The 14,087-nt window shown below is 37.5% G+C and overlaps 1 protein-coding gene across 4 annotated transcripts in view; it reads right to left on the reverse strand.

Moving 5' to 3' along the window:
- Positions 1-496: 496 nt before the first annotated feature.
- Positions 497-14,087, reverse strand: part of LOC101739075 (homeobox protein Nkx-2.1) — a 64,522-nt gene continuing 50,931 nt past the window's right edge. For 2 of the 4 annotated variants that reach the window (XM_004925701.5, XM_012690012.4), the window contains 2 exons: positions 7,272-7,358; positions 497-4,141 (listed from right to left, as the gene is read on the reverse strand). In XM_004925701.5, the coding sequence (XP_004925758.1) occupies positions 3,902-4,141; positions 7,272-7,358 (327 nt within the window). In that variant the 3' untranslated portion in view covers positions 497-3,901. Of the gene's footprint in view, positions 4,160-7,271; positions 7,359-14,087 lie in introns of all 4 variants that reach the window. The other 2 variants (XM_021347717.3, XM_021347716.3) reach the window with 1 other exon arrangement.

A 14,087-nucleotide genomic window follows, 5' to 3' on the forward strand; every position in this document is an offset into this window, starting at 1 on the left:
GTAACTTTTTATCTTTTATTTGTCCTCTTTTTCTTTTCATAGTAAGCCATGGACATCTTACCGTCATTTATTATCATACTCTAAGCATTTTTGGTAGACTAGAATTAAAAACTCAATCAAATTTTAATGATACCCACGTTTCATCTAAAATTTGATATTTTATTCCCGCCATAAAGTCCCAGCTCCGGGTTGAGGTAAGCGCTTCATTTGCCATTCGGCGCGTATGACAAAAATAATGGCTATGGATTGCAAATAAAAAAAACTTAATACAAAATTACGTCACCAAATTTAAACAAGAAAAAATATCAAACGCTTTTTCATCATTTGAATTAAATTTATTTTGGTATTTTATCTGTGTTGCGAGGCAAGATTGTTATGCAACACGAAATAGATTGAAAGCATTTCCTTTTTGATGTCAAAGCTCCCTATTACCTTAGAGCCACTTGATACAAATCAAGGAGAATTCGGGAAAGGGACAAAGGGAACAAAAGGCAAGTTATAAAACTCATTAATTTTTATTTAATTTTATAAATTGAAATTCATTACACCTCACATCACGTTATTCTTACAAATTCCTTCGTCTTGTTAATCTATTTATTTGTAATAATCTATAGCTACTTAATTACATCGATCTAATTTAGTTATTTTTCAACATATAAATTTTAAATTAGTTACAAACCATTTTCCAAATATTTCTAATTTTAATATTTCCGAATCTTATTGCTATGTTTCATTGTACGCGAGGCGCCATTTTGTTTTGTCGCCATTAATAATAAAAATCGTCCATTTGATAAATTGATTTGTTTTATATATACATATTATTGTTAATATTTTTGACGATTCATTTTCGATTCAAATAATTTATCAAAAGTAGAAAATAAAAATTAAGTACATAGATTCAGATAGCGCGCGAATAATTAGTTCGTGGTGACTCGAAAAATGATTACAAAAGCGAATACTTTCTCGTTGAACAAAAACAAACATTTAATAATAATACATAAAATCCATTAGATATTCGTACTAAGTTTTAGTTTGTATACATTAAACTCATTGATTTACAATAAAATACTTTTTATTTGTAATGTCAGCGTGATTTATTTGTAATATAATGTTTTAATGAAACGAAGCCATTTACAAACACATCCTTAAAACAAATGAATACAGTTTCGTTGATTCCACTTAAGACACGCGTTGACTTATAATGTCAAAACGAAGTGAAACACGTAAGGCGAATTGCACAAAAATATCGTGTTCTTTATATCATTACCTAATTGATATCGTTCGCTAAGGAAACACATTATTTACATTCTGTCTCGTATTCTGATTGCACATTTGACGTATTCGCTACCTTGCCTCTCCTTACCGAGCGCTGTAGATTAATATCAGCCGTTTAATCTCACGTTTTTAACTCTCATTCGAACTTATCACAATTAAACTTGTATGAGATATTTCATAGTTGTTAATTTTTAATTGGTAAAACAATTTCGGTTTATTAATAAGTCGTATTAGAATTAAGGGGAAATCGTATCCTATGCCTTTTCACAGCCCACCTGGTTGTTAAGTGGTTACTGAAGCCCATAGACATCTACAGCGTAAATGCGCCAACCACCTTGAGATATAAGTTCTAAGGTCTCAGTATAGTTACAACGGCTGCCCCACCCTTCAAACCGAAACGCATTACTGCTTCATGGCAGAAATAAGCAGGGTGGTGGTACCTACCCGTGCGGGCTCACAAGAGGTCCTACCACCGGTAAAACTTAGTAAGTAAAACCAGTAGTCGAATTTACTACGCCTAAAAGTATCTATGGTAGAATTACGATTATCCGAGTGGCTTACTGGTAGGAAAAAGTCGAATCAAAACAAAACCTTTTTCGTTAGAAGCGTTTAGATTTTATTTTTAAACGAACCCAACAGAGCTGCCAGTGCGTGCGGAAACTGTGCAATTCAGAATCGATTCAACTCTCTACTCACTCGAACACTGATAATATTTCATAAATTACTAACTATACACACAACAATTTACTACTTTTCAATATATACACAAACTAAATCGCCTCTTTGATTATGTAAAATGTTTCTACAACAATCCGAATTGTACAATTCCTGTTGTGAAAAAAACTTGTAAAAAAAAAGACCGAATGTTTACATAAATATCTGTCAGAAAACTTTTTATCTCTTTCTCTCTTTCTCTCAAAGGCGAGTGTTAGAAGAGGTCGAACGGTAATTTCATCGCATTTTGGGGACTAGTAGATAATATACTTACATAAATTACGTGGAAATTACCTTTCAGCACACACTAGAGAGCTTTCCAACAGACTTCTTACAATACGCGGTCGGAGTTAAGTTCACGAGCGAGTAACATGTTCTCAAACGTTGCAATCATTGTTTACGCCATTAAGAATGTGGAGTAGATTATTAGCAGACAGCCATGAGCACTCATGAAACTAAAACTTAAAAACGGATCTTTTTACTTTTGATTTGAGTCGTGAGTTTGAGCGTAATCCGCATTGTCTCAAAACGTGAACCTCTCAATACCCAAAACAACATCTAGAAAACTGTTAATTAATGTCTCTAATTTGCACCCAATATTTTGCAACATTAGAGAAGATATACCGCTAATTCTGTTAAAGTTTATAAACGGGGCTCGTAGCTGTGACTGCTCCATTCATGAGTCAACGTTGGATGCATTTTAATAAAGTATCATACTGCCGCCCAAGGATCGAAAACCATCGCCTTTACTGTTGACGATAAAAAAAAAGATTCGCCAATCGCGACCTCAAAAATTTAGCGATGGCAACATTTTTAGGAATTGATAGACTAGTTTTCTTTTTTTAAATAATTCGATTGTTCGCGCTTTATTTATTTTTTTAAATTCCCGTTTCAACTTCTGTTCCTTTAGATCCTGTTCAATGTGATTTAGATTAATTTGTGATTTAAATGGAACCAGTTATAATATTTTAAAAAAAGCCGCCACGTTTTTATAAACGGCAGTGTGATTCTTTACGTTATTAACCGTAATCCATTTCAGAAAGAATGTTAAAAGAATCCTGCGAAACTTTTAGGTGATATAATACAATATTAAACGTAAAAAAATTGAGTCACAAAAATATTTAAACAATCAAATCCCCGTCAGTGCCTAAGTATCTATTTTAAATAACAACTATATACACTTTACCCTCGTCCCGTTGACACGTTCGTTTCATTTGTAACACTTACTGTCACTTGTTCGGTTCACTAGATAATAGTCCATTGTATCAGCCGCCCGCAGCGTAGCTTCACCTGAAACAATGTTCTTGGAGGAGTCTGTTTAAGGCTTAATTTGGTGTTTAAAGTTTGTTAAAATACAGACAATAGAATGTTTAGATTTTGTGCCTTGAAATAAATCTAACAATAATTACCGTTCAAAGTAAAAATGAAGAGTAATGTATGAATGAAGAATGAAGAATAAATTAACGCGAAAACTCTTTACCTAGCTTTTTTAACAATAAACAACATTGATAACAATTTTTATTAAATTTTTGTAGTAAATTTAGTGACACTTTTGTTCCTTTTAGTATATTAAACGATATCAAAGAGAATACAAGACAGTTGGTGTTGCCAACAATAATATGTAAGAATAAAGAGTAAAAAAAAACAAGTACATAATATTCCTTTTATGAAATGATATTACCAACGTTATGGTTTTAATAGCTGGTTATTGTTTCTGGAAATCATCAATCGACATTGTGTAAGAAATAAAGAAAGGTTAAAAGAAGGTTAAAAGATTATACTAGAAATTGAGTGAAATTGTGTCTAATGTCGTATGAAAACAAACTATAATCACCAAATTAAAATATTAATGAAATCAATCAAAATACATCTCCTCCTTGAACATTGTTTCGTGGTAAAGCTGTGGGAATTTCTACCAGGCTCGACCCTGTAGCGGCAGGTATCCCGAGCATTGCTGCTGGTACGCGGCGGGCTGCCGGTACGAGGAGACCAGCGGGTTGCTGCAGGCGGCCTGCGAGCCCTGAGGGGCCGAGTACCCGGAGGTGGGCGTGGCGCAGTGGCTGTGCGCCGGCGAGGACGACTCGCCCGCCCCGCACGGCTTGCCGTCCTTCACCAGCACGGGAACTGCGACCCGTCGCGGCGACGATGACGACTGCGGGCAATACGTTACCTGACATTTTTAACATACCCATGTATTACATTATTTTTTTTGTTGCTTAGATGGGTGGACGAGCTCACAGCCCACCTGGTTAAGTGGTTACTGGAGCCCATAGACATCTACAACGTAAATGCGCCACCCACCTCGAGTTAAGTTCTAAGGTCTCAAGTATAGCTACAATGGCTGCTAATCGAAACGCATTACTGCTTCACGGCTGAAATAGGCAGAGTGATGGTACCTACCCGTGCGGACTCACAAGAGGTCCTACCACCAGTAAAACCGGCTTCCACAGATGCCTCCCACAATTTCGAGACGTTACCTCGAATTTTCTGTTATATACTTGAATAATGGCTATCGTAATACCCGAAACAGCTGAAGGTACGTTAGCGGGCTTTGATTATGATTTATCGTTATGAAGAGTACGCAGTTTCATAGGACACACGTCTGCCGTGTAAAGCCAGTGTCAGGTCCGGTGATAGAGCATGATGGCAGAGTGCATTGTTAGACCACGCGGTAGGTACGTACTACCTTTATATTTTTGCCGCGGAGCAGTCATGCGGTCCGGTTTGAAGGGTATAGTCGCGGCCCTAATTAAGATTTCAACCCCACGTTACATTACAATGTTATTCCTTGTTTATGAATCTGTATTGAGTATGTATGAGTTTTAGCATTTAGACAACGATAACTTGGTAATAATAATCGGCGATAAACATAATTAAGAATTGAAATTTCAATTCCGAAACATAATTGTTATGTGCTAAGGCATGTTTTGAATTTAAACAAGTAAATCGTGTTTACGGTAACCCTCCCTGTCAGCACGTAGTCAGCTATGAAAAGTCAAGGGCCCACCCCGACGCTTTCAACGCAAATTGAGGCAATTCCGTGAGGCTGGCAACACGCGTGCGCTCCGAGGGCGAACTGTCATTGTTTGACGTTACTTTAATGATGTGATTAGTTTTTGATTTGATTTTATTATACCCTGCCTTTTTTTTTAATTGCGACCATGGGTACGTCCGGCAACGCATAACTAGGCTACGTCATGTTAAACGAATTTCGAAGTCCATTATCAGCATAATAATTATGTAGGTACATATGTGTATTATATTTATATGATCGTGAGTATGGTATGGCGTATCCCATCACTCTCTTTGGCCAGCCCATACCGTGGGTCTCGAAGGTCAAATATCTAGGCGTCACCCTCGACAGAGGGATGACATTCCGTCCCCATATAAAAACGGTACGCGACCGCGCCGCTTTTATTCTAGGACGACTCTATCCAATGCTTTGTAGTCGAAGCAAACTGTCCCTCCGCAATAAGGTAACTCTCTACAAAACTTGTATACGCCCCGTCATGACGTATGCAAGCGTAGTGTTCGCTCACTCAGCCCGCACCCACTTGAAATCCCTTCAGGTTATTCAATCACGATTCTGCAGGATAGCCGTCGGAGCGCCATGGTTCCTTAGGAATGTGGATCTCCACGATGACCTGGAGCTCGACTCTCTTAGTAAGTATCTACAGTCGGCATCGCTGCGCCATTTTGAGAAGGCGGCACGACATGAGAACCCTCTCATCGTAGCCGCTGGAAATTACATACCCGACCCAGTAGACCGAATGGTAAACCGTCGACGTCGCCCAAAGCACGTCATTACGGATCCTCCTGATCCATTAACGGTGCTTTTAGGCACCACAAGCACCGGTCACCGTCCTCGTCGAGCCCTTCGTCGCAAGCGAACTAACCCATAGACACAGCCCACTGAGTTTCTCGCCGGATCTTCTCAGTGGGTCGCGTTTCCGATCCGGTGGTAGATTCTGCGAAGCACTGCTCTTGCTAGGGTCAGTGTTAGCAACTCTCCGGTTGAGCCCCGCGAGCTCACCTACTAACGTTAGGGCGAAGCTGAAATAGCCTCTCAAGGCTATCAGCATAGGTAAAAGTATGGCGAAAAGCGGCTACCATCGATCCTGGAAGCCGACTAGCCATTAAGCATGATATTAAACTCATAAAAACAAGGTCTAGTTTACTCCTAAGATTCGATTTATTTTGTCGCAGACATACACAGAATTATGTTTTAGAATTGCCATATTAAAAATCAATCAAAATGTTAAGTTATGGCTTATGGCATTATGGCTTACAATTTTAATATTATATGCAGCCTTGACAAATTCAAAATTTTGAATCAAAACGAAATACCTACATAAAATCCATAATTAATAAACAAACAGAAATATAATGAACGATTTTGTCAATTGCGAGTAGTTAGCAATATGGCACACATTGTACAACATCATATTGCTAGAGAACCATCAACCTGGAGAGACTCATAGTGACAGGTAAAATGGACGGCAGATCCAGGGCTGCCTGAAATTAGGGAGTGATCAAGTCCCCGAGCACCTGGGCGAGTTTGAGCGACGCACTTCACTGTGCTACTGACCGACATAAGTGGCTCACAAGTGTGTACAGATCACGAGTGTCAGGCGGGCGCATCAAGATGCTCAGCATTGAGCCAACGACAAGACGAGGAGGAATAGTTGCTAATAGTAGTTGGTAACGCCTGTCATACAATAAGGATATAAACATATTGCGAGTATACTTTGCCTAACACGTAATAGAGCAATTTTAATATTCTTTGACAATACTCGTTAACAAATTCATTCCGAAATGAATATTAAGCAAATTGAAATTATTTCAATAAACAATCAGATTGCATTCAATTTGTATTACAACAATGAGACCTAAGTTTCTCTGGCCCTAAAAAATTGGCGGGAAACAAATTGCAATTAGGGTTGCCAGCCTCACGTGCGGGTCCCGTATTCACCGAGATTTTATCGTCGGCTCGCATTCTTCGCTGTAAGCAGGGGCCGGTATGCCGAGTCAGCTTCCGATCTCAACGATTACATTTTAATATTCATTATTCATTAGCGTTGGGATTTAAATTCGCGCTTTAAGCAGAAAGAGGGCTGTTCAAGGTAACTGACGGTGACTTTTTATTTTTTAATAGTCTTAGGGAAGCCTGAATAGGTCAATAAAGGTCGAAAATATATGCAGTTTTTAAGACAAATTGTTTTTGCGTATTAACCGGCAAATGGATTTCGTTTTTTGTGTGCCAGACTTGATTTCGAACTCACCTGATTATGTTGGTTCTGTTCCGCCATTGCTTTCTCTTTAGCTTGTCTCTTACATTTGTAACGATGGTTTTGAAACCATATTTTGACCTGTAACAATGGATATTGGTTAAAATCGATACTTAATCGTGTCTCAATTCGGATAGTTCGGAATAGAAACAATAAAACAAAATTGCGGTAAATATACTGTGACATGAATATACTGTAAAAAACTCTTTGATATAACCAGGCGACAATTTGTAACGCGCGACATCCAGACTAATCTGAGGCAATATAAGTCTTGGTAGGAATGTAGTGACAAAAGTCAACAGCCTGCCTGCAGCGTGACCTCCCTGAAATTAGCGTCGAAGCAGGCAGCTCTCTAGTCAACACTCCACCTTAATGACGAAAGAATAAACACATCCCGCGCAATGTTTGCCCGCGCTCCGCCGACCCGCCGGCCATTGTCTAACCACGCTCCGCACGCACTAAATATACTCCTTATTTATTATTTATACATCGAGAGCTTTTCCACGATGTTTATTCTTTGAAATGGATGTGAGCCCCTCGTCGGTGGCGAGTTTCTCGCGCCTCGGAAGGCCGCCATTTTGTTCGCATACGAAATTCGGCGCGAACCGTTATGAAAACAAAATGGAATCGCAGCGTAACCTCTATTCTGTAGCTGCTGGTCGGCGCGTCGTAGTTATTCGTTGTTTTTTATCGTCCGGTTGATGTCGCCGAGTCAGACGCTCGCCTTTGTCCGCTGCTCTAGTACGAGCCGCTACGTTATTTATGAAGTAGGCGAGAGTTAATGAACGGTTCCCGACGGCGCGGCGGCGGGCGTCGCTTATTGCTCTCGTCGAGTCTCGGACGCTCTCGTGTCGAGTACTTTCTTTTCAATCTCCTTGTGCATAATGCTCCATGTTACCTTGCACGCACTCACGACGAGCGCCATTCAATTATTTGTTTTACGAATGTTGTCGTCACGAGACATTTCGGGTGTGTCCGAGTGTCTTAGCCCTACGTGCTTGAGAAGTTCACACCCACTCGCCGACCGAGCGTAATGTTTTTCTAATGCATGCTAACTTACCACTTAACTACCGGAATTGTTCACGGCTATTACTTAAATGTGTGCACAATTAAAACGTTTACTTTCGATGGGAATGGTTTTTTTGCGTTCATCCGAGACGCTCATTAAAAGAAAAATGGCCACCTGGTTAGCTGTCAACTTGAGAATACATGTCAATTTTGGCGCCAAGAATGCTTGTTTATTACAATACAAATTCAATTGATCCTAATTGTTTTAGATTAAGGTTCGAAATGGCCCGTGCGAGAATGAACAGATCCTAATGCGTAGGTGTTCCGTTCCTACGAACGATGACTCGTAACATTTGGGCGCAATTATTTCAAATAAATACGGTCTCTTGTTTGTTTAGCTCTTCATTTATTGAAGCTGAGATTTTTTACGAACGATGAGTTTACGTTTTGATTCAGAACGTAAGGAGTGGACATCAATGAAATAATATTTCTATTTTTTTTATATATTTTTTTATATTAAATAACGCAATCGTGTGTTGCCAGACGAGTAGCAGTATGGAATTAGCGGGTTATAATTACACTACTTGTTTAATTCATTGAATTATTTTGTCTATGGATTTTTTTCTCGAATAATCGTGACTGTAATTGAATTTGATAGTTTTCCTCCACACGTTTCTTTTTATCTTCTACAGAGTGTAGGAATGTATTGTAAAGCTGAATAGGTATTTGTATAGCAGTGTTATAACTTTGATTTTTTGTGTATTGGACCTCTGAGGCGGATATATCTGGTATTAATTGGCCACTACCTTGGAAAGCAGATAAGTTACTGGGATAGGCTTGTACTTCGGGTGATCAAATCGAGCGCATTCCGTGGATATATGAAGAAATATACCGACTTTCCATAAATACAGTAGTACCACAAAGAGATTGATGAATTACTTTTTCTATTACTTTTGGTTAGTGATAGGGGCCATATAACCAGTTTGCCCGGGTCGGTACTATTGTACCGTGCGTTTGTATCATATGACCCGGTTGGAAAGATGAGACTTCGAGCTATGCCTCAAAGGAAGTGGTATCGAACACGCAGTTGTGTCAATGAGCTTCCGCAACTGCTTTAGTAGACGTCGAGTCTAGCATACTACAATAATGTAATAGAATTTAAATATAATTAAAAATCATGAGAACGTGGTCATCAAGGTTTTGAGGGTTTGTGGGTGCTGGATCGTCTGCCAGATGTCTCCACAGACACCTGAGCTTTAGCTTATGAGTTAACGAAAACATATAAGTAAGTATTTTGACTTAAAACTCCTTAAATGAACCTTATTTTTCGTTTACTCTATACTTGAGACCTTAGAACTTGTCTCGGGTTGGGTGGCGCATTTACGTTGTGGATATCTATGGGCTCCAGTAACCACTTAGCACCAGGTGGGCTGTGAGCTCGTACAACCATCTAAGCAATAAAAAAAAAAACTTTATTTCAGTTAATTAGCTTCGAGAATACTATTGTCATAGACTGTTGCCTAAGAATCTCATGTTCTTGTTTAAAGCAACAATTTGCATAGGCCGCACTAATTTGATGTAAAAAAAAAATCGAATGCCTTGTTTAAAATTTCAAATTAAGAAACCGTTCAGATTAAAACATTCCCGATCGTAGACTTCGTGTATTCTATTCCATATTTTGACTGTCACAATTTTTATAATAAGTGTACGTGTGAAGCGAGCACTAAGTAAACACACGCACGACTCTGACAGCCGATCAATGCGCTTCATTTATTTGTTAACTTATCAAAATAACGACCTCAAAATGAAAACGCGTGCAACCATAATGTTCCTTGCTGTGCGATTGTAGACTCTATACCCTTAGTTTTATGACGAGAAGCAACAGTAACGCGAGATTGACAGATGTAAATGGAATGTTGCCAAGTTCGGAGGCTACGTGACAAATCAATGTCGAAAAATTGGTGAAATTCCTTATTTTGTTATTGCAGGTGATGGCTCATAGCGGTAGAAGCGGTGAAGGTATATTTTTATAAACGAAATTACAAATTCAATTCGATTTTATGTATAAGTGAAGTCCAATCATAAAGTTAAATTTAAACAATACAACTATGCATGTCCAGTATTCTGTTATACTTGCGCATAAGGAAGATTCCCAACGCGATTTCCTAAATAGAAAAATAAAATATTATAATTAAACTTAGAAAAATTGTCATTTTACGAAATTAGTTCTCCCAAAATAATTGTGTTTCTGTCAAAACAAGAACCTACGTACCTACGACATAACTAGAAAAGGAATATTATGGCATTTATCGAAATATAATTTGATTGATGAGTTGTAGGAACAATTATTTAGGTACCTTTTTACAATTTCATCTAAGTCATGGCTTTAGACACACAAAATTCGTTAAAATGCAACATAATAAAATAAAACTAGTCCCCGCGAACAAATCTTCTGAAATTATTTTATGTATCACACGTCCTGTGTTAAGAGGTAAACTTGAATACGTATTATGTAATATTAATGAGTGGATTCATAATTCTCAACTGTCTTCGTTACACATTTATCAGCTTACGCACTCTATGCCATGCAAAATGATGTCCTGTATATTAACTTCAAATCAATCTCAAATTCAGTGTTTCTCTTTTGTCATAATTGTCAGGCGACTGGGTTTTTAGCTTTTCAGCTTTTAGTTAGTTAGTCAGTTAGTTTTTAGTTTTTAACTTTGTTTTTAGCTTAGTAAAATATACCGTGGGCAGAGGTGCTGTGATACTCAAACGTGCGACCTCACAATATGATCCTCTAATTTTCTTATTCCCTATCTATTCGCTGGTAGCCTAAGCGGCTATTGTACCTATGCGGAGCGGTAGGTGAGCTCACGGGCTCATCCTGAGAGAATTTCTTAACACTAGTCCTAGCAAGAGCACAGAATTTACCACCAAATCCTAACTACCCAGTGAGAAAATCAGGCGAGAAACTCAGTAGGCCACTTCTACTAATAATGTACGTTCGACCGTCTCAGCAATATAACAAAAAAACCATCAGCACAGCTACCACCAGTGATTAATGGTAATCACCAACCCAAGATGGGTTGTAAACCACATAAATCATTTGATCTAACAAACATACCAGAACTCAGAATCAGTTCAATAATTAATAATAATTCATTAATCAGTTTTTAACGAACACTCCTACTCCTCTTCACTACATCTCTACGAGTGACGTCATTTGGGGCCAAAACAAACCGCGTGCGATACATCGAATAGCCAAATGCGACATATGTAGTGTTTATTTTAGAATTTAAGATATTATTTATTTATTTATTTATTTATTTATTTATTTATGTACACACAGAAAACAAGACATAATATTATTTAGTAGTAGATATGTTACCGGAAATGTATGAAATCAAGGAATTGTATACAAATCCTAGGAAATGTGTACAATTCCGATACTATTTAGGAAATGTATAAAATATTGTTTGAAAAACTATTTAATGCATAGATATCCTAGGAAATGTATAAATTTCCTCGGAATTGTATATAATTCCAATATCGTATTAGGAAATGTATAAAGTAAATGCTTTCTGTAATAAAACACGTTGTTAATCATATTTTTTTATTATAACACTTATTGAGACAATCGGGTAACAGTCATACCGTAAAATAATAATAATATGTTCATATTATCTTACTAATTAAAACTTCTAAAATCAACTATCTATTAACTTTTAACGTGTCACAAAATCAACTTATATTTATTCTTATAAAATCAAATTTTCATTTGGCAAGTACTCAGTCTGATAATTAAGTAATTATAAATGTCAAAGTATAAAAGTAAATCTTTATATTATGTCAGTCCATATAGCTATTTCTTTTTGCAGGGTAAGCTCGAATGGCATTTGGAAGTACATAATACTTTGTTTTTAAAACACAGACATCTTGATGTAGCACTGACCGTAGTGCAAGACTTGTCCCGCTGTCCCCGCGTACCCACCAATATCTTAAATGTTTTACATTTCCGATTGTTATTTAGGAAATGTATAGATTTCCTAGGAAATGTGTAATGTGTAAGTATAATATAATTTATTTCACACATTTCCGTGCGATTTTAGGAATTACATACATTTCCTAGGAATTGTATACAATGACGGATTACATACATTTCCGTTAACAGATATATTAATTAATAATAATAGTAATTGGATCGCCGTTAACATCCCATCTAACTAGTTTTTGGATTGCTAATGAGAGTCATTGCCTTTTGCTTTGAGAAAAAATTTAGATAAAATCCACGCACCCAATCCCACAACAATGAAAGTTTTAAGCAAATAAAACAGAATTTATGTCGGAATTGATAAACGCATTTTATTACATCAATGCAACAATATTCCCGCAATAAAGTTGCATACATACATAAGAGATTAAATTTTATTTGCGTTGAGAATCTGCGTGGTGCGCGACCCCAGTCTGTGGACCGTGAAACATCCTTCGCAAATACATTTAAACTCCAATTCACTATATTAACGTAATGTTTGTTGATTTTATGAGCTGCATTTTCGTTAATCTGACTTTAGCATGCTGATTACTTTATTTTACGTTATGCAAACATCAGCCATTGATTGTTTGGGATTAAGCAAGGAAAGTGAACGTTATGAAAATTTTATTTTGATATATCTTGTGTAATATTTTGCTCACATTACAATGCAGAATCACGTGAGTATTTTCAACAATTTTTTTTTTATTACTTATAAGGGTGGACGAGCTCTCAGCCCACCTGGTGCAAAGTGGTTACTGGAGCCTAAAGACATCCACAACGTGAATGCGCCACTCACCTTGAGATATAAGTTCTAAGGTCTCAAGTATAGTTACAACGGCTGCCCCACCCTTCAAACCGAAACGCATTACTGCTTCACGGCAGGAATAGGCAGGGCGGTGGTACCCACCCGCGCGGACTCACAAGAGGTCCTACCACCAATTTTATTTTAATGTCTCGTTCAATACTACAAAATAGTTTCTACTTTTATTTTATTATTGAATAATTAAATTATCAAAATTAATTATCGTAAAAGTTTGTCCAAAAAAGTTTGTAAGCCTCCTTTTTTTTCCTACCTATGATGATAGCCTTGAGAAGCTATAACAGCTTCGCCCTAACGTGTAGGTGAGCTCACGGGGCTCAAACCGGGAGTGTTGCTGACACTAGCCCTAGCAAGAGCAGTGCTTCGCAGAATCTACCGCCGGATCGGAAACGCGACCCACTGAGAAGATCCGGAGAGAAACTCAGCGGGCTGTGTCTGTGGGCCTCCTTATATTGTTATAGATACAGTAAGTACTGTGACTACTATTTACATAGTTATGACAATAACGCCTTGAATCTAGATGAAAAACGTGACTATGCAGACATTGAATTAAATAAATAAATATAAATATTTACTAACAATCACGCCACGTTAACTAGCCCCGTGCTAAGTTCGTAAAGAACTTGTGTTACAAGTACCAGATAACGGAAATAAATATAATATTTTTATTATACACATACATATATTTAATATACACCCATAACCCTGGAAAGACATTTATATTTATCATATAAATATCTTCCCTTGGCGGGATTCGAACCCGCGACCCCCTTGTGTAGTGACCATGTCACTTACCACTACACCAGACGGCCGTTAAAAATTTATTGCTAAATTATATTATATTTATTGTTAAAAATTATGCTTCCTTTAACCATATTCATTAGTGGGATGAAAGTTACTGACTATATTTTCTTCTTCAAGGCTCCCATTATTATTCCCATACCTA

The sequence above is a fragment of the Bombyx mori genome, chromosome 25, assembly GCF_030269925.1.
Source record: "Bombyx mori chromosome 25, ASM3026992v2".
In the NCBI taxonomy this organism is placed as follows: Eukaryota; Metazoa; Arthropoda; class Insecta; order Lepidoptera; family Bombycidae; genus Bombyx; species Bombyx mori.